The sequence below is a fragment of the Mobula hypostoma genome, chromosome 9, assembly GCF_963921235.1.
Source record: "Mobula hypostoma chromosome 9, sMobHyp1.1, whole genome shotgun sequence".
Taxonomy (NCBI): Eukaryota; Metazoa; Chordata; class Chondrichthyes; order Myliobatiformes; family Myliobatidae; genus Mobula; species Mobula hypostoma.
The window spans coordinates 130,260,219-130,284,850 of NC_086105.1; the positions used below are offsets into that span (position 1 = coordinate 130,260,219).

Sequence of the window (24,632 nt, forward strand, 5' to 3'; positions counted from 1 at the left end):
AAAGTGAACAGTTCCTTATCTTAAAAGATATTTTTCCAAATGCTGGACAGTTATTAGCTTTGAAAGTTTTCAACATTTGGTGCAGTTGTAAAATCATAATCTAGTATTGCTTGCAATAAATTCCACTTGGGATTAGCTTAATGGTTAGCTTTCCAAATTGGTACAATAGGCTGATCTAATCCCTCAATTGGAAATGCTTTCTGCTGAAAACATATCCTGGATAACTGTATACAACTTCAGCAGATTGCAGTTTTGTTTATTTGGATCTTCATTAACATGTCTCTTTTGTTTTAAAAGAGCTGCTTTATAATTAGAAACATGAGAAATTCTGCAGATGCTGGAGATCAAAAGCAACGCACACAAAATGGTGGAGGAACTCAGCAGTTCAGGCAGCATCTATGGAAGTGAGTAAAGCGTCAATGTTTTGCACTGAGACCCTACTTCAGGATTGGAAAGGAAGGGAGAAGACGCCAGAATAAAAATGTGGGGTAGTGGGGAGAGGATAGGTGGAAGGTGATAGGTGAAGCCAGGTGGGTGAGAAAGGTAAAGAACTGGAGAGGAAGGATTCTGATAGGAGAGGAGTGTGGACCATTGGAGAAAGGGAAGAAGGAAGGAACCCATGGGAGGTGACAGGCAGATGAGAAGAGGTAAGAGGCCAGAGTGGGGAATAGAGAGGAGGGGGAGAGAATTTCCTTATACCGGTTGGAGAAATTAGTACTCATGCCATCAGGTTGGAATCTACCCAGATGGAATATAAGGTGTTGCTCCTCCACCCCGAGGGTGGCTTCATCTTGGCACAAGAGGAGGCCATGGACCAACATGTCGGAATGCACTAGGGAATTGGAATTAAAATGTTTGGCCACTGGGAATTCCTGCTTTTGGTGGATGGAGTGTAGGTGCTCGACAAAGCAGACTCCCAGTTTACGACAGGTCTCACTGATGTAGAGGAGGCTGCATCAAGAGCACTGGACACAATAGACGACCCCAGCAGATTCACAGGTGAGGTGTTGCCTCACCTGGAAGGACTGTTTGGAGCCCTGAGTGGAGGTGGGGGAGGAGGTGAATGGGCAGGTGTAGCACATTGGCTGCTTGCAGAGATGTGCCAGGAGGGAGATTAGTGGACAGGGATGGATGGACATTTCCTTATAATTGTACACACTTTTAGTGAACAGTAATTATAAAAAATGCCGTTAATCAAAAAATGCAATAATTTTTCCTAGCATTTATAATTTTTTCAACTTTGTACTTTTGAGTTTACAAATCTTGTTACATAAAAGCAGCCCGACCTGCTGAGTTCCTCCAGTATTTTGTGTGTGTTGTTACATTGTCAGTTGTCAACTCCTGTAAACCTTGATAGTCTTCAGGGTTCTGTTTTAGCTAGCCACCGGTATTGAGAAGGCGTGCTTGAGCCCAGCAGAAGCACGATGCAGAGAACTGCATCACTCAGTATCACTGGAAGTAAAGGATTGCATGCTTAGCTACTAGGGGGTCTTCTGGGGATCCGTCAACACAGAATCTGCTGCAAGGTTCTGTTTCCTTTGAAATAAATGGAATAAATCTAATTGCGGCTACATGTATACATAATCACTATGTGAAATGACTGGAGAGAAAGACAATCTAGAAAATCACTAAAATTCCAGTGGCGCCTAAGACCAAAATGAACAAAATCAGAATATGGTTAGGAAATATTTTAACAGGCTCCATTACCTCAGATCTTTATACCCTGGTGACTGCACCTTCTATGCTTATGTCATTAAATTCTAAAGCAGCTATTTGATCTCAGAACAAATATTAACAAATCAAAGTGTTTTACACAAATCTAGTCACATTACAATAACTTCATACAGAAACTCTAACAGCAATTAATGTCATAAAGAGTGTTATTGATCCCACACCCAAAGCTGCCCCTCTGTTGAGTCCCTCCTCTGCAGATGATTCTCATAAATCCATTTTATACTTGCTCCGGAACCCTCATGTGGAAATGCTCTTCCCAAGTTGCTGGCATCCTCAATGAATGGTACTCAGAATGGACCCAGATGGGACTCAGAAATCAGCTGTCTCTTTTATTTAGTGACTCTGTAAACAAAATACTTTATTTTATTGGATTTAGCAGGGGACAAAGTGTGGGGTTCAGAAGAGTGTGTCCTGTAATTATGAGTTTTTTTCCCTCCCTGGTTGCTACATTATTTGTAGTCATGTCAACATATTGAGCTGTTAAAATAATCTAATAGGTTGCTATGCTGAGACCTTAGCAACAGAGCAACCAATGGTTGTATTTTTTAAACTATAATTTTATCCAGATGGTGTTGGGGGGGGTGGTGGGGGGAGGGAGGAATCAACATATAGGTGGAAGACTATTGTGCTGTAACAAAAATAGCTAATTTAAAAACATTCCATTGCTTCCCTTTATTCTCTGAAGTCTGTAGCACTTATCTTTATAGCCATTATATACAATCTGCTGCTGCTGAGAGTTAGCTTTTATTCCCAAATCTTTGGGAAGAGAAAATTAAATCTCAGTGACAGAACTGTAAAATGCTCACTGCAAGATGTAACACTCAAGCTTTGGCTCAAAGCTGATTGTGATACCTCACCTGGCCCTAATGTTCATCAGATCAGGAAACACAGATATAAGGGATGTTTTTTCTTAATGTTTTCGTAGATCTTGTAATTAAACCAAAGCTGTACGTGTGCTAACTGTAAGAAATGGGAATCTGTAAGTGCCAAATCAGTTGGCTGGACAATATTCTAGATCAGTATGGTTGTAACACAACAATAAAGTGGTACTGAAGGGTTTAGTGCTGAATCCATCCATGGGAAATACTGTAAGTGGGATAGCATTTAAGAACCATCAACTGCGACGCAGTTGGGTTCATTATAAAAATTGGTATGCAGTGAATGATTGTACCACTGCTGCCCAATAGATGAGGAGACTTTTTTATGATTTGAGAAAAATCATATAAATTTAAATATGTATAGTCAGATGGTTCAAAAAATTGGTAAACTGTGAATATATTGATATCGGCCTTTGTTGAGAGGTGAATATATGTGTTCTCCAGGGTCATATCATAGGTTCCAAAACATAAAACATAAAACTAATTGAAAGAAAAATCACAGAGCCGGGTAACTCATGTATGTTGAGCAACACACATAAAAGTTGCTGGTGAATGCAGCATCCCTAGGAAGAGGCGTTTCGGGCCGAGACCCTTCCTGTCGACTGTGTCCTGACAAAGGCTCAGCAACTTTGATCTTAGTTTTATGTTTAGCGAGGCGTGCAGATATGACAAAGTGGATGATGATGTATGACATTCATGTACTTTTACATATAACCCAAAATGAATTTTGTAAACAACAAAGAATGCTTAACCAAACTATATATTTACATTATTACTGACATACTTAACAACACAACACAGACATCTGTTGTTAGTGAGCCATTCTATACTGCTGGCTTTTGTACTGCTGCAAGGCACCTTCTCTTGTAAGGCACCTTCTCTTGTGAGCTTCACTCAACAAATCAATGATAATTTGGAGATCAGCTTCCAAGCATGTACATAGGTAAGCATCATGTGGTTTATAGATCACTAAGTTGAGTTAAGTTAAGGTGACTTTAGTTCTGGAATAGAGTTGAAATAGGTTGAACAGTTGCAGGGTCCTGGGGATCTCTAATATTGATTTTATTGTGACTTTCAGCTGTTGTTTTAGGGTAGGCATTTGGAGGTAGCAGAGCAGATTGGGTGGTGTTCAATCCAATGCCTACGTGACTCCCTTGTCCTCAGGAAACCTGAGCTCCCAGAAGAAACCCAGGCGATCACAAGGAGAATGTACAAAATCCCTACAGCGGCAGGAATTGAACCCAGGTTGTTGGCCTTGTAAAGTGTTACACTAACCACTACGCTACCATGCTGCCCATGTGCAAGAAGTACTTGAACTTGAGTACAAGTACCCCTTGGTCACTTTCATAGCTTCTAGGGTTTGATGTGTGTAGTGATAAGTGGAGAATGAATTGGAGGGTCGTGAGAACTTCACATCCTACGGGGGAATCTCTAAGATGCCAAACTAACTCAGTTTTGATGGCAAAGTTCACCCCATGAAAATGATGTTCATCTTCCCATTTGCCCTTCTAGAAGAACATGTACTTTGAATTTGTTCTTTGAATTGGTCATTTCCTGCCATTGTTTCTCACTCTGGGTAGTAATGTCAATGTGTCCCAGGCTGTGGTAGTTCAACATTCAGGTTTGTTACTTTTGGGACTATCCATTAGGGTCCATATGTACAGGTCCTGAACTTCATTTTGAGGAGCAAAAATTGCCAGCGCATCTTTTAACATGGGATGCCAGCTGCACACCAGCTGGCATGGACTTAACAGAGCGCGGTCTACATTCAGTGGCAAGAGGCAAGGTGAGGGGTCCAAGGTGATCAGAGACAACGTGACTTTTTCATGGTTATTAACATAGAGACATGTGAATAGATGCAAATGCACATAGGTGTCTGTCGGTGAACTTATGTAACACACACACACACACACTTGGGTTCCTTAGGCACAGATGCCCTTGCTCTCTGCTGTTGCCATGCTTCCAGTCCACCTGTCGTCTTTGTAGCTGTTTACCTGGAGGCTGGAGAGAGCTGGACTATGCACATCCATACTCATGTCATTCTACAGAAGTGGAGTAGTGAGCATCCTAACATGCTGCATCTCTGCATATTTGTCAAGTCAAACTAGAATTTCTAGGAAGTATTGGGACCTAGAGGCAAAAGAAAATAAAATTTAAAAGTAATAGCAAGAATCCACTGATAGACCGGATGGAACCCGCTGCCTGAGTGCTGCTTCTGCCCGGAACATCGGGGGTACCCGGCAGCATCACAGCGTCAGTCCCAGAGCAGCTTTGGAATCTGCGGTAAGATGCTGAACTTTAAATAACTTGAGAGACTGTTTCATGGAAAAGAGCACTGCTGTCACTGCATTTTGGGTTAGCGCGAGCTTCACGTCACGGGGATCATCGCGCGCAGGCACTTCTGGGAAATGGTGCGAGGTTTAAGAAGAGCTTGGGAACCTTCGGGAAAGGTTGCCCGGTTTGAAAACATAATGGTCTATCAGGGAGCGGAGACTGTGCAGGTCGAATTCGTCTACAAAGTCTGGAGAGGCAGCCAGTTTTTTTCACCTAATAGCTAATAACTAATGTCTAATGGCTAATGGCTAATGGCTGATGGCTAATGGTTGATGGAACTAATGGAACTATCAAACTGCCCCACTTGCAAAAAATAAAAGGAGGAAAAAGGAAAAGTTGTTTGGTCATTGAGTGGAATCCAGTTAAAAAACCTCTGGGTAGACGTATTCAATCTCTTTCAAGTGGGGAAGCTGCACATGATCAAAGAAGAAAAAGAAATCCGACTTGACAGTGAAAAAGCTGGTTGACCGGGAAACTGGAGGACCAGGAAACAGAAATCTGGGAGCTTTGAGCTGGAACAGCAGGAGTAATAACCTGGAATCCTGAAAAAGGAAGAAAGTCAAGTTAAGATAAAACAACATCAAAACATCATTAAAAAGTTGTACTTACCTTCTCACCCGTGAACAGCCTGCAGAGGAAATCAGACATGGCTGATCAAGCTATTGGGAAATCAGTTGAGCAACTCAAGGTAGAGCGAACGACAGCAAAAAGATTGTTTTCTCGTCTGGTCAACAGTATTACCAGGACCTATGAAGACATGTCTGAAGAGGAGCTCAGAGTCAGTTTCAATAAACTCACAATAGAAGCCGAGAAAGCCATGGAAGCCAATGATTATAGAAACATAGAAACATAGAAAATAGGTGCAGGAGTAGGCCATTCGGCCCTTCGAGCCTGCACCGCCATTTATTATGATCATGGCTGATCATCCAACTCAGAACCCAGCCTTCCCTCCATACCCCCTGACCCCTGTAGCCACAAGGGCCATATCTAACTTCCTTTTAAACATAGCTAATGAACTGGCCTCAACAGTTTGCTGTGGCAGAGAATTCCACAGATTCACCACTCTCTGTGTGAAGAAGTTTTTCCTAACCTCGGTCCTAAAAGGCTTCCCCTCTATCCTCAAACTGTGACCCCTCGTTCTAGACCTCCCCAACATCGGGAACAATCTTCCTGCATCTAGCCTGTCCAATCCCTTTAGGATCTTATACGTTTCAATCAGATCCCCCCTCAATCTTCAAATTCCAACGAGTACAAGCCCAGTTCATCCAGTCTTTCTTCATATGAAAGACCTGCCATCCCAGGAATCAATCTGGTGAACCTTCTTTGTACTCCCTCTATGGCAAAGATGTCTTTCCTCAGATTAGGGGACCAAAACTGCACACAATACTCCAGGTGTGGTCTCACCAAGGCCTTGTACAACTGCAGTAGTACCTCCCTGCTCCTGTACTCGAATCCTCTCGCTATAAATGCCAGCATACCGTTCGCCTTTTTCACCGCCTGCTGTACCTGCATGCCCACTTTCAATGACTGGTGTATAATGACACCCAGGTCTCGTTGCACCTCCCCTTTTCCTAATTGGCCACCATTCAGATAATAATCTGTTTTCCTATTTTTGCCACCAAAGTGGATAACTTCACATTTATCCACATTAAATTGCATCTGCCATGAGTTTGCCCACTCACCCAACCTATCCAAGTCACCCTGCATCCTCTTAGCATCCTCCTCACTGCTAACACTGCCACCCAGCTTCGTGTCATCCGCAAACTTGGAGATGCTGCATTTAATTCCCTCATCCAAGTCATTAATATATATTGTAAACAACTGGGGTCCCAGCACTGAGCCTTGCGGTACCCCACTAGTCACCGCCTGCCATTCTGAAAAGGTCCCGTTTATTCCCACTCTTTGCTTCCTGTCTGCTAACCAATTCTCCACCCACACCAATACCTTACCCCCAATACCGTGTGCTTTAAGTTTGCACACTAATCTCCTATGTGGGACCTTGTCAAAAGCCTTTTGAAAATCCAAATATACCACATCCACTGGTTCTCCCCTATCCACTCTACTAGTTACATCCTCAAAAAATTCTATGAGATTCGTCAGACATGATTTTCCTTTCACAAATCCATGCTGACTTTGTCCGATCATTTCACCGCTTTCCAAATGTGCTGTTATCACATCCTTGATAACTGACTCCAGCAGTTTCCCCACCACCGACGTTAGGCTAACCGGCCTATAATTCCCCGGTTTCTCTCTCCCTCCTTTTTTAAAAAGTGGGGTTACATTAGCCACCCTCCAATCCTCAGGAACTAGTCCAGAATCTAACGAGTTTTGAAAAATTATCACTAATGCATCCACTATTTCTTGGGCCACTTCCTTAAGCACTCTGGGATGCAGACCATCTGGCCCTGGGGATTTATCTGCCTTCAATCCCTTCAATTTACCTAACACCACTTCCCTACTAACATGTATTTCGCTCAGTTCCTCCATCTCACTGGACCCTCTGTCCCTTACTATTTCTGGAAGATTATTTATGTCCTCCTTAGTGAAGACAGAACCAAAGTAATTATTCAATTGGTCTGCCATGTCCTTGCTCCCCATAATCAATTCACCTGTTTCTGTTTGCAGGGGACCTACATTTGTCTTTATCAGTCTTTTCCTTTTTACATATCTATAAAAGCTTTTACAGTCCGTTTTTATGTTCTCTGCCAGTTTTCTCTCATAATCTTTTTTCCCCTTCCTAATTAAGCCCTTTGTCCTCCTCTGCTGAACTCTGAATTTCTCCCAGTCCTCAGGTGAGCCACTTTCTCTGGCTAATTTGTATGCTACTTCTTTGGAATTGATACTATCCCTAATTTCTCTTATGTGGAGGCCGGACTCATTGCAGAGCTGGAGGTGGAGCTGAACACAGAGGAAGTAGCTGTGTTAACTGAACAGCAAAAAACCGACCTGGCAAAGACGGCAAACGAGTGTGAGCTGAAACTAAAGGAGGTCAGAAGCCTAATCCAGGAAACTCTTTGGACCAACTTTGGAAATGTTGAATTGTTCACAGCACTACAAGCAGCAGAGGATGAATGTGAAAACGTCACTGCTGTACAACCCGATGGCAACCAGGAGGCGTATGACCTCATGCTTAACCACCTGCAAGGACTGGTAAAGACAGCGAAGGAGGTGCATGGTCGGTGGAAACGATGGATCCCGCCAGGGGATCAGAAGGACCTTCAGAATCACCTAAAGGGGCTCGAGCTCCAGATCACCAAGTTGGTTTCCAAGAAGGTCCACTTCATACAGGCAGGGAGAAAGGAGGATGCTGAAAGACGAATACCAACAGCGTTGGGCTTTTCCTCCAATTTTCTCACGCCAGCCATTAGATTGAAACCAACAGCTCTTCCCAAGTTTACTGGCAGCAAACGGGATTTTCACAGGTGGAGAAAGGACTGGGAAGCACTCCAGAGGCAGGGAGAGCTGACCGGTTCAAGAGAGGTGAAAAAGGTTCAACTACTGGACAGTCTTGATGACAAAATCAGAAGAGACCTTCGCCTCACAACTTATAACACTGCAGATAACATCTTCTGTGTTCTAGAAAACCGCTATGGAAATCAAACGTGCATTGCTATTGAAATAGTGGAAGAGTTACAGAAAACACCAGCTGTCAGAAATCATCAGTCACGGAAAATAGTGGAATTAGTTCAAGCTGTGGAGAAGGCACTTCAAGACTTGAGTGACTTGGAGACACGGGTGCTATCAAAATCTGATGGTGACAAAATCAATTGAAAGTAAACTTCCAGAAACTCTCAAAAAGGAATGGCTGGTCTATGTCGCTGACAGGAGAAATGCTGTGGCACCAGATAATCAGTTTGACAGTCTCTTGGAATTCGTCAAAGGGCAAGAGACCATATATGAGCAGCTCGAGCAACTGAGGGATGAAGAGCCAAGTAGAAGAGAAACCAGGGCTGAGCCAAGACATACCAGAACCAGGTCTACCAAGTCAGGTGACAGCCATGCAGGGTGTGTAGTCTGCGGTGATGGAAAGCACAAAAGGAAGCTCTACCTTTGCAAACAGTTTCAAGCGCTAAAGCTACCAGGGAAAAAGGCTGCAGTAAGAAAGTTGGGGGCATGTAAGAGGTGTCTCGAGGTTCAGGATAACAATTCATACTGCAAACCCTATCTGTGTAAAAACCAAGACTGCTAGGATGAGCATACTCCTGAGCATCATTACTATCTGTGCCCTAATGCTGAAATAAAGAAAAGCAGCGCAGGTCGGAAAAAGAGCAGATTTGGTCCAGAGGAAGATAAAGGCAGGAAGAAATATACAAAGGATCAAGAGGAGTTCTTCAGCAAACTTTCACCAGAATTGGCCAAACAATGTTGCGATGTATTTTCAAACACTGCATCCAGAGCCTTCAGCACAGTGAAAAATAAACCGAGCCTTCGGGTGGAAAGTGGATTGCAAGAGCTGCCAGTGATTATGATGCTTCTCGAGGTCACAGCTAATGCTGGGCGAAAAATCGGGTTGTTAATTGACTTGGCTTCAGACACCAATTATATAACCCACAAGGCTGCAAGCAGACTGAACCTCAGAAGTGAGGAAATCACTCTCGTCGTCCATGGAGTTGGGGGGATGAAGGTTCAGGTGCAGACAAAGTGGTACCTTCTAAAAATCAGAGTAAACACTCCCAAAGGCACTCTCAAATCACACCAATTAGTTTATTATGGACTAGACAGCATTGCAAATGTCCACAAATATGTGACACTGAAGCAACTGCAGGAATTCTTCCCAGACATACCGCTTGATGAACTTGTGAGACCCAGAGAAATAAATTTACTCATAAACCATAGAGAAGGTCAGCTAGCGCCTCAGAGAACCAGAGCTGTTGGAGACCTCGTGCTGTGGGACGGACCACTGGAGAAGACGGTCGGAGGAGCACACCCTGATCTCTTTGAGGAGCTGTCTGTGTCAGCCCACATGTCCAAGACACATTTTGCAAGGTCAATGAGAGCGGCTGCTGTAAAGTACGAGGAGCTCACCAGCAGAGTCCCGGAGCAACTTCCACCAAACAAACAGGATGGCATCAAGCTCCAGGAGTCAGGTACTTCAAGCACCAACTGGGACTTCCTAGAGTGGTGGAAGTGGGATAGTATTGGTGCAGCATGCGAGCCAAAATGTGGGGGTTGCTGCTGCGGAAACTGCCAGCCAGGCGGCAAAGGAATGATTCTTGCTGAGGAGAAGGAACTTGAAGTTGCAAGAAGAGGCCTCACCTATGTCACAGGGGACTGCCACAGCAAGAGCTGGCATGCCAGATATCCTTGGTTGGAAGATACAGCTTCCTTGCCAAACAATAAAAGAACAGTCGAGGCTACATTTCTCCGGACGGAAAGGCAACTAGCCAAAGAACCCGAGTGGAAAGCTCCCTACACTGCTCAAGTGCGTGACATGGTTGATCGAAGGTCTGCAATGAAATTGTCCAAAGACACGGTCATCAACTGGAACGGGCCAGTCTGGTATGTGAGTCACCTTATTGCTCCGAACCTGCAAACTGTCATGACCCCAGTGAGACTCATGTGGAACAGCAGCCAAAATTTCAGAGGTGTGAGCTTGAACAACCTGCTAATGAAAGGGCCAGATGTCCTTGACCAGGTTTGCACTGTCCTACTCAGATTCAGGGGTGGAGTATATGCTGCTCTGGGTGACATAAAAAAGATGTACAATTTGGTTTGGTTGGAAGACCAAGAAGTGCACCTGCATAGATTCCTGTGGCGAGACTCCGAGGATGAGGAGCTGGGGGAATATGCAATCACAAGAGTGAACGTCGGAGATAAACCAGCAGGGTGCATTGTGCAGCTAGCAATGTGCGAAACTGCTAACCTCCTTCCTTTCACCCACCTCAAAGAGGAGCAGTAGGTGCTCCAACACGACAGCTACGTTGATGACATTCTCACATCCCACAACAACCTTGACCAGCTGAAATCCATAACAGCAAATGTGGAGCAGGTGCTGAAGACCGGAGGTTTCGAGCTCAAGCCTTGGGTCTTTTCTGGGCTAAGTGGGAGGAAAGAGTGCTGTGGCAAGCTGGAGAAATCCAAGGCAGAAACTCATGGTCTTGCCAAACCAAATGCGCGATGATGACAACAAGGCACTTGGCCTAGGCTACATAGTAGAAGAGGACAAGCTCCATGTCATGATTGCAATCAATTTCTCGAAGAGAAAGGAAAAAAGAAACTTGGCCAAGACTTTCTACAAGAGCAAATCAGAGACCAGACGCCAAACCCCCTGACACGAAGAGAACTGCTCAGCCAAGTATCAGAGCTGCATGACCCGGTTGGCCTGGTAACTCCTGCTAAGCAGAAGGGAGATATTCTGGTATGAAGGGTGTTCCAAGAGGCAAAGGGCAAAAGGTGTCTAGTCAAAGACACATGGGTCATAGCACTCTCAGATGGCCTCAGGGAGGATGCAATTAAGCTCTTCGAGGAGTACGTTCAACTTGGCAAGGCAAAGTTCACCAGGGCACTGACTCGCCCATGCTTCACTGATGAACCCTGGGCAATCACGTTCCTGGAGTTGGCCGCCTCTTCGGACTTTGTAGATGGATTCCACCTGCACAGTCTCCGCTCCCTAATAATGTATGATTCAACTAATGATGACATGTCCCCAACAGTGACGTTTGCACCATTTCGTTGATAGCCAATATTAGTAGCTGCACATGTTCAAAGAAGAAAAAGAAATCCGACTTGATAGTATTATACTGCACTGCGGCAGACAGGAAGGGTCTACAACGGACAGTCAAAACTGCCCAATGCAACACTGACAGCAGCCTACCCACCATCAAGGACATATATGCAGAAAGGTGCCAGAAAATAGCCAGTAACATCAGGAAGGATCCTGCTCATGGACTGTTGGTCCCACTGCCATTGGGGAGGAGGCTACACAACATCCACACCAGGACCACCAAACTCAAGAACAGTTACTTTCCTCATGTAGTAAGGCTGATCAACACCTCCACACCTGCCACCACCACTACTTTATCTTTTCCTGTCAGCCATCATATGTACAGACACCCGTGTCCCTAGCATGACTTAATGGACATCTATGTAAATAAACTAACTTATAAATTTATGTTTATTATGCTTTTTATTATTGTGTTCTTTATCTTATTGCGTTTTTATGCAATAATTATTTCATTCTCCTTTACACTGTGTACTGAAAATGGCATTAATGAATTGAGTTACAGCCAATTTCTTATCAGATTGCTGGATTACTTTTCCTATAAATTAGAACTGATATTAGTTTTGCTTTAAATAAAAATAGCCACTAAGGCAGAATATCCACATGATTTTGGCTCTATTATTGGAATCAATTTAGGTTCAATTGTCAGAAGATTGGGTCATAGAAAATAGTGGAATTAGGTATTTAAAATTGGCATACTTGGTTTGGAACAATGTTGTGCCATTTATGGACCTCTTAGCTTTCAGTTGGAAATTGAAATCTTGACTTTGAGGTAGGATTTCTGTTAGTGCTAGAAGCAAGTGGAACAAGCAAAGCTCATCTCCAGCAGGGTTTTTAATATGACTAGTCTGAAAGAACAACTAATTTTCACCAGCACCCAAATTAAAACCTAAATCCTGCAGGAAATCTGAAATAAAAGCCAGAAAATGCTGGAAACACTCAACAGGTCATTAGCTCTGAAGAATGAAGAAAAGATAATGTTTTGGGTCTGGGAGCCTTAATGAAAACTGGCAAGGAGAGAAAACAAGTTAGATTTCATTAATAAACTGTGGAAGAGCTGAGTAAAACAAAGCAAATACCTCTGACTGGTTGAAATTAACTGACAATATAGCTATAGGAATAGTAGCATGAATCAGATTAAACTTCTTTGTTTGTGTAGAGTGCATATATTGTAATAGCAAGGCTATGGGGCATTGCCAGCCAGACCAGAGTAAGAGAAAAATTGAGGCAACCTGAACTAGGTATTTCTGCCTTGCTGGTTATATCAGAATGTTTACTCTTTCTCTTTCCACAGTTCCTGCCTGGCCTGCTGAGTATTTCCAGCATTTTCTGTTTTATTTCACTAATTCTGCTTCTCTGAAACTCTGTTTTTAGGGGCCAACACATGGTTTGCATTCTTTATCCTCAATGAGCTCTGTCTCCTTCCTGTGACCCCAGGTAGACCCTCACACATGTGCTTGGAAAGTTTAGTCTCTGGCAGTAGGGATTATGGTCATTCTCATACCTGTACGTTCAGGATCATTCCAGATTACTGCCATTTATCTCTGACAATTTACAGTCTGTTGCTAATTATTACTCTAGCCGAAACACTCCACCTACTTTTGCTTCAAAATGTAGAACAGATTTGAAGATTTGATGGAATTGTAGACTTCTTTTTGCATGTGCATACATGCCCATGGTCTTTTCCTCACCCCCCTTCGCTCTTGATCAGTCCTATTCCTGAATTTTTGTCCTTTTTTTTTTGTCCCTCTGTGCCCTGATGTTTTTCCCATCTTCTTTAGAATCCTCCCCATTTGCACTCTCCAATTCTTCCTCCTGCATTCCCTAACAGCTCTTTCTCTCTTGTAACCTCCTCTTTCCTCCCCATCTCTTTTCTCTTCACAGTTTGACTTCTCCCCTCACAAGTTCTCTCCATATCGTTGTTCACTGTTCAGTCCTGACACCCTCACACCCTTTTCGCCGTGTAGAATTCTTCTGTCTGGAAGCCTTGAGTTGGACATGAGCTGGGATTAGTCCTGGGCTACTGACGTGGCCATTGGTTTAGAAGATCAAGCCAGAAAGGGAGAACATTTCTGGTTGAGAGAGAGTGCCTATTGCAGACACTCTTGAACATCTAGAAATGCTTTTGGATAACCTTTGGCCAGTTGTTGTCTGATGTTGGCAGTATTGGTCCCCTGGTGCTCGGTGGAGTGGTTCATGGACCTTAGTGTACTAGCATCCCAGCCAGTGGAAGTGGATTCATCCTATACCAGTAGTGCCACCTCACATGCCAGACAGCTTCAGAATCCTTGTCCTTCTCTTTACGGCAATGGTGTGCCATGATGGAATGCAGGACTGTGGCAGTTGGGTGGTGGGCAAGAACAGAAGCTCAGGTCACAGGGCATTTTCTCCCCTTACGAAGAGAAAGCTTGAAGAAAGAAGAGACAGAAGAAGGGTCTCAGAGGAGACAGTTAAAGTTAGCAGCAGCTTGAAGCAAATGGGAATTCATGGGTTAAATTATCCAGTTATTTTACCTGTTATCTTTCTGTTGGGCAGGTAGGATTAAAATGCCTCAGCTCTTTTCTGTTTCCGTTGCAAGTTTTTTTTTGTATTAGGTTTATGATGACAACCTGATGCAGTTGGGTCAGCCCCAAGCAAACAGAATAGGTTTATCAAAACTAAACATTGGGAATTGCCACAATGATTTACAGCAAAATGTTTTTGTAATTAGTTGAACTCTGTAGATTTAAATTCGCTGTCTAGTCATGTTTATCTGTGACTCTTCCAGTATAGAGTGATGGCAGATTCTACCTGGGAATACTGACGTGGGCAGCTTTATTTTAAGTAAACAAGAAAACACTGCCTTCAGGGCCATACAACATTTACGTCTACAATTCACCCATCTACCTATATATTATACATCATAAAATGCCTGCCAACACTGTTCCCCCATAATAACATAATTAATTCAAGATTCAACAGTTAGCTACTTGAGTTAACAGGGGTGAAGGCTCTGTGTACTGATGCTGTGCAGGAACCCTTTTACCATGTTCTGAAGAGAAAGTTTGAAATCCAGTATGGTTCTGTTGGGAACAGAACATAATATGTAGCAGTAGGACAGTAAGCAGGGTGAAGTCACCCTATTTTGCTATTATTCATGGCCTCCTCTTGTTCCTCCCAAGGTGAGAGAATTGGGAAAGGATATTGGTAAAAATACCTTTGAAGAAACAGAGACTACAGATGGTTGAATCTGGAGCAAGAAACTGGGCCAATTCTCTCCTATGTTTAATCATTTTTTTAATCAACTATTAATGTGCATCACAACTATTATGGGTTGAATTGAATACAAAGAGCAAGCTCTGAGTCAGATCTGAGCATATTACCTGAAGCTTGCTGTCTTCCGTTGTTTTATGTTATAGGGCTGCAGACTCCATTAACTGTGTGACACATTTCTGTATCGATGAGAGCTCGATATTTACCAATATTGTAAAGACTGAAGAATGTTGTGCAAGTGTACATCAATTATCATGCTAGAGTTAATTTAAGTGTATCGGTTCGGAGCATATGTTCCAGTTGATTTCCATAGTTACAGCTGCAGAGCCAAGTGCTGTTGCCATGGAAATGAAGGCAAGCTAATTAGAACGTGCGTTGATAAGCCGTACACTGAATGAGCTTGGTGATTGCTCTCCCTACCCCCTGCTGGATTCATCATATCGATGTGAACCTGCTCATTATTCCCTTCTTCCTCCCCACTCAAAAAAAAATCAGATAGATTTACATTTGTCTTTCAGAATTCATTTTGGTTTAGAAAGCATTGAACAAGGGAAGTTGTACATGCTTTTCAGATTATGTCTTGTGCACGTGAAATATTTAAATCCCAGGTGATGTGCTGAGGAACAAAACCAACATTTAAGGAGGACAGTAAATAGGGAGCATTTGTGCCACATTGGAAGGATGCCATTCTGACTTGAAGAGGCTGAGGACACAATACTGTATCTATCCACTACATCAGTATGTCAAAATTGTTTGAAGTTAACACAAGTTATTGAGTTTGAAAGAAGTAACTTACATTTTTCATGCATTTACTGCCCAAAGCACTTATTCATTAATTAAACACTTCTGAAAGATAATTAGTGTTGTAATGAATGCAACAATTTTCACATAAGCCAATGGTTCAACATTACTAAGTAATCTGTTTTAGTGATGGGGCTGAAAATAAATATTGGCATGGAAGAACTCTCATCTTTTTCTTTAAAGTAGTCCAATTAGACTTTTAAAGTATTACTTGGAGGGCAGGTGGGACATTGAAGCAACAACTCCGTTGAAAGACGGTCGCTGAAAGTCCAGCGTTTCCCCAGTTTGTATTGGATTGCCAGCCTTGATTGCGTGCTCATGCTTCTGCTATAATTATTTGATATGCAAGAAACAGAGGCTTCCTCCTTTGAAAAGTAGACTAACAAGGTTAAGATCCTATTCAGGATCATGAACTATGAAGGATAAGTGTAATGAAATATATCCTTATTCAGATTTTGATCAGAACGATTTGAGTCTTAAAGACTTAATATGTATGGTCTCTGTATAGGGCTATCCCATTCCGATGCTAATTACAAAAGATAGAGCTACCAACTGATTAAATTGCTCAACTTGTGTGCAGGATACTAATACGTTTAGGTTAACTACAAGTATACAGTGCTAAGAAAGAAATTTAAAATTATAAGAAAATTAAGCCTAGGAATTAACTTATACTTCACCCAAAAGACATTGTACAAACAAATGTCAGGCTAGCAAAGCAACCACCAATTTTGCATGCACCCTGGGTAAGAAACCTGGTTGTTAATAAGGATCTTGATGTGAGACATTCATGTTCTCCCATTGTTTTTCTGAAGTGCAATGCTCAAAATCTGTTTACAGCAAGATTCTAGACAACACCGTTCAGAGTTACAACAGGAGCTGTTTTACTATGGAAAATAAAAAGCTGTTACTAATGCTGAAGGCTCAAACCAAGTGTTACTTGAAGGGTTAGACACATCTAATTTACAGCAGAAGGAACACTGTCGCATAACTTCCAAACAAACTTCAAGCCGACTGATCCAGTCACTATACAACTAAGTAGTTTCCGCAGGTTTTGCTACAAATCTAAATGGCCAGAACAAATCCTATGGTTTCATATTCATCAGATCAGAAATGAATGGAAAAATCGAGAAACATGTCAGAAAAAGGGACTCCTGGTAGGAAAATACTGAGGGTGTGTCTGTAAGGGCATGAGAGCTTTCTGTGAACATCTGCATGTCTCAGAGTCATTTTGATACAACCATTTCCTCCTTCTGAATGTAAACGTAAAAGTTGCATTCATCCCCATTTTGCTGATAAGGATCTCTTGACATTTGAATGTGTTAGATAATAGCAATATATTTTATGATATATACTTAGTAGAGGTAGTCTGCAAGAAACTTAAGACAAGGTTTCTGAGAGCAAGGGTGATCATACGTTGATAATAAGAGCAGTAAAGGCACTTGTGTAATTTATTAGCAAACCTCAAAGAGCAAATAAACACAAATGACTGTACTGCTCTCAAAATCAAATTAAGGTTAATCTCAGTCTACGTACCATGCACACGTGATGTTTTTAAAAACGCATACGACGGGAAGTCTGCAGATGCTGGAAATTCAAGCAACACACATCAAAGTTGCCGGTGAATGCAGCAGGCCAGGCAGCATCTCTAGGAAGAGTTACAGTCGACGTTTCAGGCCGAGACCCTTCATCAGGACTAACTGAAGGAAGAGTTAGTAATCTCTTACTCACTCTTCCTTCAGTTAGTCCTGATGAAGGGTCTCGGCCTGAAACGTCGACTGTACCTCTTCCTAGAGATGCTGCCTGGCCTGCTGTGTTCACCAGCAACTTTGATGTGTGACACGTGATGTTTTGATGGCCACCTTTGCATTTCAGAAGTCATCGAAAGCTTTTTTGGCAAAGTGGGCAACCTTCAATTTTTGCTGAATGGGATATGTGCACTCACATCTAGAAAGAACAGGACTCCCAATAGTGCAAAAATTTATCAAGGATACTTAGTTATATTGATTTATAATTTAAATTTTTACTATTTACTATTAATTTGTACTCCAGGGAGTGCAAAGCGCAGAATCAAATATCGCTGTGATGATTGTACGCTCTAGTATCAATCGTTTGGTGACAATAAAATAAAGTATAAGTATAGTCCTTTTTACAAACATCTGACCTGGCAAATTCCTCCCATTAAGGGTCTTTGCAGAAAGAGGCTAGCACCTATACACACTATCCAATACTTCAGAAGCCACCCTCCATCTCCAAAGGGACACGTGCATTCATTTGTTGCAATGCTACCTAGAAGCAGAAAGTGTGCTAGTTTTACTGTGGTGTGACCCATTACAGACTACTTTCTGATGTCAGCACTGATGGAAAACTACTACTGACTGGATATATTAAGTCTTCAACACCTCCTGCCCCTGAACCAGTGCAGTGCCATACAAGGTACCCTGCTGGAGCTGAATTGAAACTAGCACTAAAATTTTAACAGATCTTTTGGACTTCTTTTTCAGAGCTTTTAGAAAAATGTTAAGGATATTAATAATATTTTAATGCCAAAAAGGAATAGATGAACTTCTAGGCTTATAACTTACATCTTTCAGAAATAATCTTGAAGGAAAATTCAAATCCCAGCATGGCATTATTGGCACTTTAATGTGCAAATTGGAATCTATGGAAGCTTTCCAGCTCAACTCCTTGCCAACAACTGCTGATAGGTGATACGAGCTGCTGCAGGAAACCTCCTGAAGAAAGGTCTTGGCCCAAAACATCAACTGTTTGTTAATTTCATTGGTTGCTACCTAACCTGCTGAGTTCCTACAGCACTTTGTGTGTTTTGCTCTGGACATGCAGCATCTGCAGAATTTTTTCTGTTTATATTTGGTGATGATGAGTAATTAATAATTGCAGTTTCGTAAGGAGAGCTGCATTATGGCACTCTGGAAGCTTGTGTTTGTTATTCTGATACTTCTAATGAACTACAGCTAAAGAGAGTGGGAAGCCCCCAGATACCTATGTGAAATATGGAGGTCTTATGCTTTTGGTTTCTTCCAAGACCTTAGAATCAAATATAGATGCTGTAGGAAATGCTAAAAATATTAAAGAAACTCTGCACTCAGGAGACCATCTGGCAACTTAATTTGGCTAGTTTCAGTCATGAATCAGTGACCAAGGTCCTGTCACCATTAGTCAGAGGTTATTTGTATTATCCATAGGTAACTTAACCTAGCGCATACCAAAGATTTCTGGATCCCAGTACAAAAAAATTGTGTAGTTTTATCAGCAGTATGTCACATTACAATCAGAATGATTTCCTCTCTATTTTTTCTGCATCTGGGAAATTACATTTCTTGAAATGTTACCAAATTGGTAGAAATGTATTATTTGCAAAATTAGTCGCATTATTAAGAGCTTGAATAATATGTCATATAGTTTATATTAACACATGAGTCTTTACTCAACTTGGAGTAGGTATGAAGAAAACATTGACTTTTAGAGTAAGGGATATGACTGGAATTGGGCAATTTTGATCAGCACTTTAATGTTTTGAAACTATCATGAAACGATACTTTTTGCCAGCTCGTTGATTTTAATATATTTGGCACTGTGGAAAATTCAATGATTTATTTAAAGTTATTTCAGACCGGTCTAGAAAAATCCCACTGAGAAAGCATTTCCTGTATTGGTTTGGAGTAAATGAGTGTCAGTCCAAGTGTGGGGCCTGGAAGATGAGAGTTTAAAAAAAATCCAACACCTGCAAATGACTCTGATTGGTGGAGCATGCACAGATCAGTCAAGTGTGTGTGTGTGTGTGTGTGTGTGTGTGTGTGTGTGTGTGTGTGTGTGTGCGCGTGTGCGTGTGTGTGCGTGCATGTGTGCGTGTGTGTGTGTGAAGAGAGAGAGTATATATGTAAGCATGTTGTACCCGTACCCATATTGATCTGGAATGCTCCCTTGGATGGTGCCTTGGTGTTCATGTAACTGTATCTGCACATCTTTGCTTCTGTCTGTTATTTGTGTTTGTCTGTTGTGTGGATTACTGTGTCAGGCTGGTAAGTGTATGCTTGCGTCACTTTGATGTGTGCATGAGTGCCTGCACGTCAGTCTGGTGCCGATTTTTCTGATGTTTCTTTGTGATTTTGTGTTCGCTATTTTCACAGGCCCCCTTCATCTCTTGTTGCAGATGAGCAGCAAGCGCTCAAGCAGTTTCCGAAGAGCGATATCCAATGGACACAGGAACCTGCCACGTGAATTCTTGCTCGATGAACCCGGGCTAACTTTCTACAAGCGTTTGGTGAGGCATGTAGCGTATGAGATTCTGCCGTGTGAAGTGGATAGGCGCTGGTACTACAGCCAGTATCGAGGCTGCCCACCACCTCTCTTCATGACAGTCCTCACTATCATTCAGGTGAATATCAGGCTGAGTGCAGGTCTGCCAAAACATTGTTTCTGTCTTTGTTCACACGCCCTTTTTAAGTTAAAAATTCAAAGTAAATTTATTATCAAAGTACGTATATGTCACTATATTCTACCTGGAGATTCATTTTCTTGTGGGCATTCACAGTAGAACAAAAGTTAATGTAATCAATGAAAAACTACACACAAGGAATAGCAAGCAATCAATCTGCAAAAGTAGACAAATTGTGCGAATAAAAAATATAAAATAAGTGAATAAGAAGTACTGAGAGCAGAGCTGTAGGGTCCTTGAACATGAGTCCATAAATTGTGGAATCAGTTCAGAGTTGAGGTGAGCATGAGCTTGATGGCTGAAGGGTAATAACTGTTCCTGAACGTGGTGGTGTGGGACTTGAGTCCCCTGTACATCCCTTCCTGACGGTAGCAACAAGAAGAGAGTACGGGCTGGAAGGGAGAGGTCCTTGATGATGGATGCTGCTTTCTCGGGCCAGCGGCCTTATAGATGTGCTGAATGGTGGGAAGAGCTTTTCCTCTGATGGATTAGACTGTGTCCACCACTTTTTGTTGATGTCTTCGTCATGGGTATTTGTGTTTCTATACCAGGTCGTGATTAAACTCAGTATTGATAACAGCAAATAGCAGAAATTAACCCCAAAAGGGTATTTCCATAAATTTCTAAAATCTTACTATTCTGTTTAAAAAGGTAAAAGAAAAATATCATCAGTGTTTTAAATATAAAATGGATTGGGAATGAAATTAGTTAGCTAGGTAGCATGAGGAAATAAGGTACTGATTCACTCCCAGTCAAGGCTGGTCTCAGCCACTTTATCTTTTGCTATCATTTCACATAAAGTTCCAAAATCCATATTGAAGCCTACATCTGTGTATGAGTAATCAGGCTATTGTTGATTATGTGAAGTCCCTCATGTTCGAGTCATTGTAAAATCCTGGAAGATTCCTTTTCTTCACGGAGAGCGCGAGAAACTTTATAACTTGGTTAATAGCTGACAATCTATCATGTATGACAGAGTGTTGAAGGCACAGGAATTTCTTTTATACAAGAAGTTGCTACTTGCCTTGCAGTAACTTTTCCCAGTTCAAACAATCAGATTGTTAGCAAAGAAATTTGAATGAGGTGTGCATGGGCTAATGCAGGTTTAGTGTTTTTGCAGTGGGGGGTAGAAAGGAAATAAGAAAAAATTGGAAGGTGTTGTTCCAGTTTTTTAGTAATGAAATTTTTATTAATTGTGCAGGAATAACATTACAAAAGTAAAATCATGTAAGTTTGAATAATCTTTTCACTTTTCATATTTGGAAATATTTCTGTTTCTTATCTATAAACTAAAATCTTGTCCAACTTGACAACTCTGCAAACATTGAATACTGTGTGCACAACAAAGGATAAAGTAATTGAAACTATGATTGGTGCCAGAATATTTCCTAATGAACTTATGATCTCCTTAAGGTTGAAAAATAAATATAAATAGATAATAAATTCCTCAGGAAAAAATATTCCTAAGTATTCCAAATATAATAAATTATAAAATAATAATGAAGAAAGCTTTAAAACTGAAATGAAATTTCATCACTTAATCTTGCTTTTATGTTGAAGACTTTATTAAAAGCACTCTAAAATGGTAAGAAAAATAACTGTGTGTTTTCTTATTTCTGGTTTAACGACTGAGATTCATTTTAATAATATGTTCCTTCTATAATATGGATATGTTGAGGGAATGGCACTCAAAGAGAGTCCAAAATGCATAAGTAAGGATAACATTTATTCATCTTAAATCAGTATTCAAGATTCAAGATTCAAGATTCAAAAAACTCATTTCATTTAGAATGAAACTTCTTTTGCCTACAATCTGGAATGGCTATATTTATGATATGTAATTCTGTTTATACTGTATTGAAAACATTATTTTGTTATTAAAATATCAATTAACATAGGAGTTTTCAGTCTACAGGCTATATTAAACCAAATGCTATATATTGAAAGTGGAACAGAAGAATTGAAATGCATTAACAGTTTATTGAAATTATTTGCTAACTAATTCATTTCTAGTAGATTAGGACCATTTGACGTATTTTCCTCATATACTGGCTGCTGACTTTGAAGAGAGCTGTCCACAATTTACCTACTTTTGAATTTACCTATTTTTGATACCTCTTTCAGTCAGGCATTCCTCACATACCACAGCTCTGACATTGTTAAGCGGGATAAGCAGAAATACACATCTTTAAAAATTCTCATTCAGTAAACAAACAAATATTCAGAATACTGAAGACTAGAATACATGAATATGATTAAGAAAAATGATGAACCAGCATATTATACATTACCTTTGATTCATTATGTTTAGATACTTTCATCTGAGGATCTAAGACCTACGTACATAGTCATTTTTGTTTAGACCATGGAATAATTATGGATTATGCTTTCAATACAAACTCTCACACATCAACATAGGATGAATTCATAAATATCTGAACATATCAACTCAGTTGATTTAATTATGATGGAAACCTCTTCAAAACAGCACAACATATGAATGGAGATGGATTTACTGACGGCAGCTTTGGTATTTCCTTCTTCATTTGTATGAACATGGAAGTCTCAAGTTTGCATTTGTTTTCGCATTGTCAGTGATGGTGAATGGCAATAAAATTCTGTAACAATGTGATAACAGAAAAATGTTGATTTTACAAAGCACTTGATTGCAACCCCAGAAATTCTCAAAGTACTTTATAACACATAATATGTTTTGAAGGGGCTTTCAGAAGGATTAATTTGATTTTGAATGATAGTGCACCATAAGTTTAATGGTTCATCTGCCGCATATTATACAATTGCCTTCATTTTTATTTCCATTGAAAGGAAACACATGTTCAATGTTGCCCAAAATCAACATTGTCCTTTCTGTTTTGTACGTGGCATGTGACAATTAATGCACAACATGGTTCCATGAGCAATAAATAAGATGATGGGCTCATGTTTGTGTCAGTACAGCTTGAGAAAGGAATTTAGTTAAAGCATTTGCTTTACTCTAAGTGTGCAGGTAGTTATTAATTGAGTCCAGGAGCTTTATATTTTGCAGGCTTGTTGCGGGGGGAGGGCGCGGGGTGTTGGACTGTGTAGACTACTTCCTTTTTATGAACTGGCCAAGAAGTAAACATTTAAAAGACATTTGGTGTGTGCCTGCAGAGGAGGGGTTAAGAGGGAAATGGGCCAAATGGGATTAACTTGCTGAGCATCAGGGTCAGCATGGGTGAGTTGCTATATGACCTAATAACTCTGAAAGCTGGAATAGAGCACAAAGGGAAATGCAATACATAATGTAATTTGGAAAGAATTTAAAAAGTTAATGAAACTGCAAATTATTTCATTTACTTTTATTTAAATTTATCTTTTATACAGGGGATTTGATTTTTGCCAATTTGTCATATCCCTTTTATGATTTCATAGATATGGGGTTTGATTTATAGAGACTTTCTGAGTTGAGAAACCATGTGAATAATATTTCTCTTTCAGATTATTATATTTATCTGCTATGGGGCCATGCTAAACAAGTGGGTTCTGCAGACCTACCATCCAGACTACATAAAGAGTCCTCTGGTATATCATCCTGGCCATCGAGCTCACGTCTGGAGATTCTTCACCTATATGTTTATGCATGCAGGGTAGGTTGGACAGATTTTGTTCCAAGCTTTCGAGTGAATACCTTTATTATGTTTCTAGCCAGATGAATGTACATTTACAATCAAAACTATTATAAAACACACCAGATCACCAGAAAATCTAGGAGAGTCACTAGAAACTAACAAGCAAGAGACTATCTAGATATTAACATTGAGCAGTGATATTACTCTAGTGACTGATAGGAGAATGCCCATTTTAAATCCTCCATTTTCATTTTAATTGAAGATAAGGGAGATAATCTCTGTCAATATTGATCGTATTTTTTTGAGGAGGTGACTTAAGGTGGTTGTTGAAGAAAGGTAGAACCATGGATGCTGTTTACATGGATTTTAGTAAGTGTTTTGATGAGGTCCCACATGAAGGAACATCCAGGAGATTAAGATGCATGGGATTCACGGTGAATTACCCATTTGGATTCAGAATTGCCTTAATAAATTGCCCATGAAAGACAATGGGTATTATGGGACTTATTCTACTTGGAGGTCCATAACTAGTAGTGCTTCGCAGAGAATTTCTGCTGTTTAAGATATATCATTAAATGGCCTGGAAGGAAATGTAGATGGGTGGATTCGTAAGTTTGTATTCAAAAGCTTAAGAGTCAAAAAAGAGCTATAACAATTTTACAAGCACATTCTTATTATTTTAGAAAGAGCAACCCATTTATTTCCTGTTCATTGTTATTTCTCTGTAAATTTCTATTTGAAATCCATGATTGAATCTGCTTCCACCAGCCTATGATGTGGTGCAGTTCAATTCAAGACTTATAGTTGCATGCAACAGATTTTCCATACCTTGTGGTCGCGCTGAT

General features: G+C 40.9%; 1 protein-coding gene across 12 annotated transcripts in view; it reads left to right on the top strand.

Annotated features, from left to right (window-relative positions):
- Nucleotides 1-24,632, top strand: part of rhbdl1 (rhomboid, veinlet-like 1 (Drosophila)) — a 248,693-nt gene that overhangs the window by 135,929 nt on the left and 88,132 nt on the right. For 8 of the 12 annotated variants that reach the window (XM_063059156.1, XM_063059153.1, XM_063059154.1 and 5 more), the window contains 2 exons: nt 19,869-20,116; nt 23,657-23,805. In XM_063059156.1, the coding sequence (XP_062915226.1) occupies nt 19,892-20,116; nt 23,657-23,805 (374 nt within the window). In that variant the 5' untranslated portion in view covers nt 19,869-19,891. Of the gene's footprint in view, nt 1-19,749; nt 19,761-19,868; nt 20,117-23,656; nt 23,806-24,632 lie in introns of those variants that run through there. The other 4 variants (XM_063059151.1, XM_063059150.1, XM_063059155.1 and 1 more) reach the window with 2 other exon arrangements.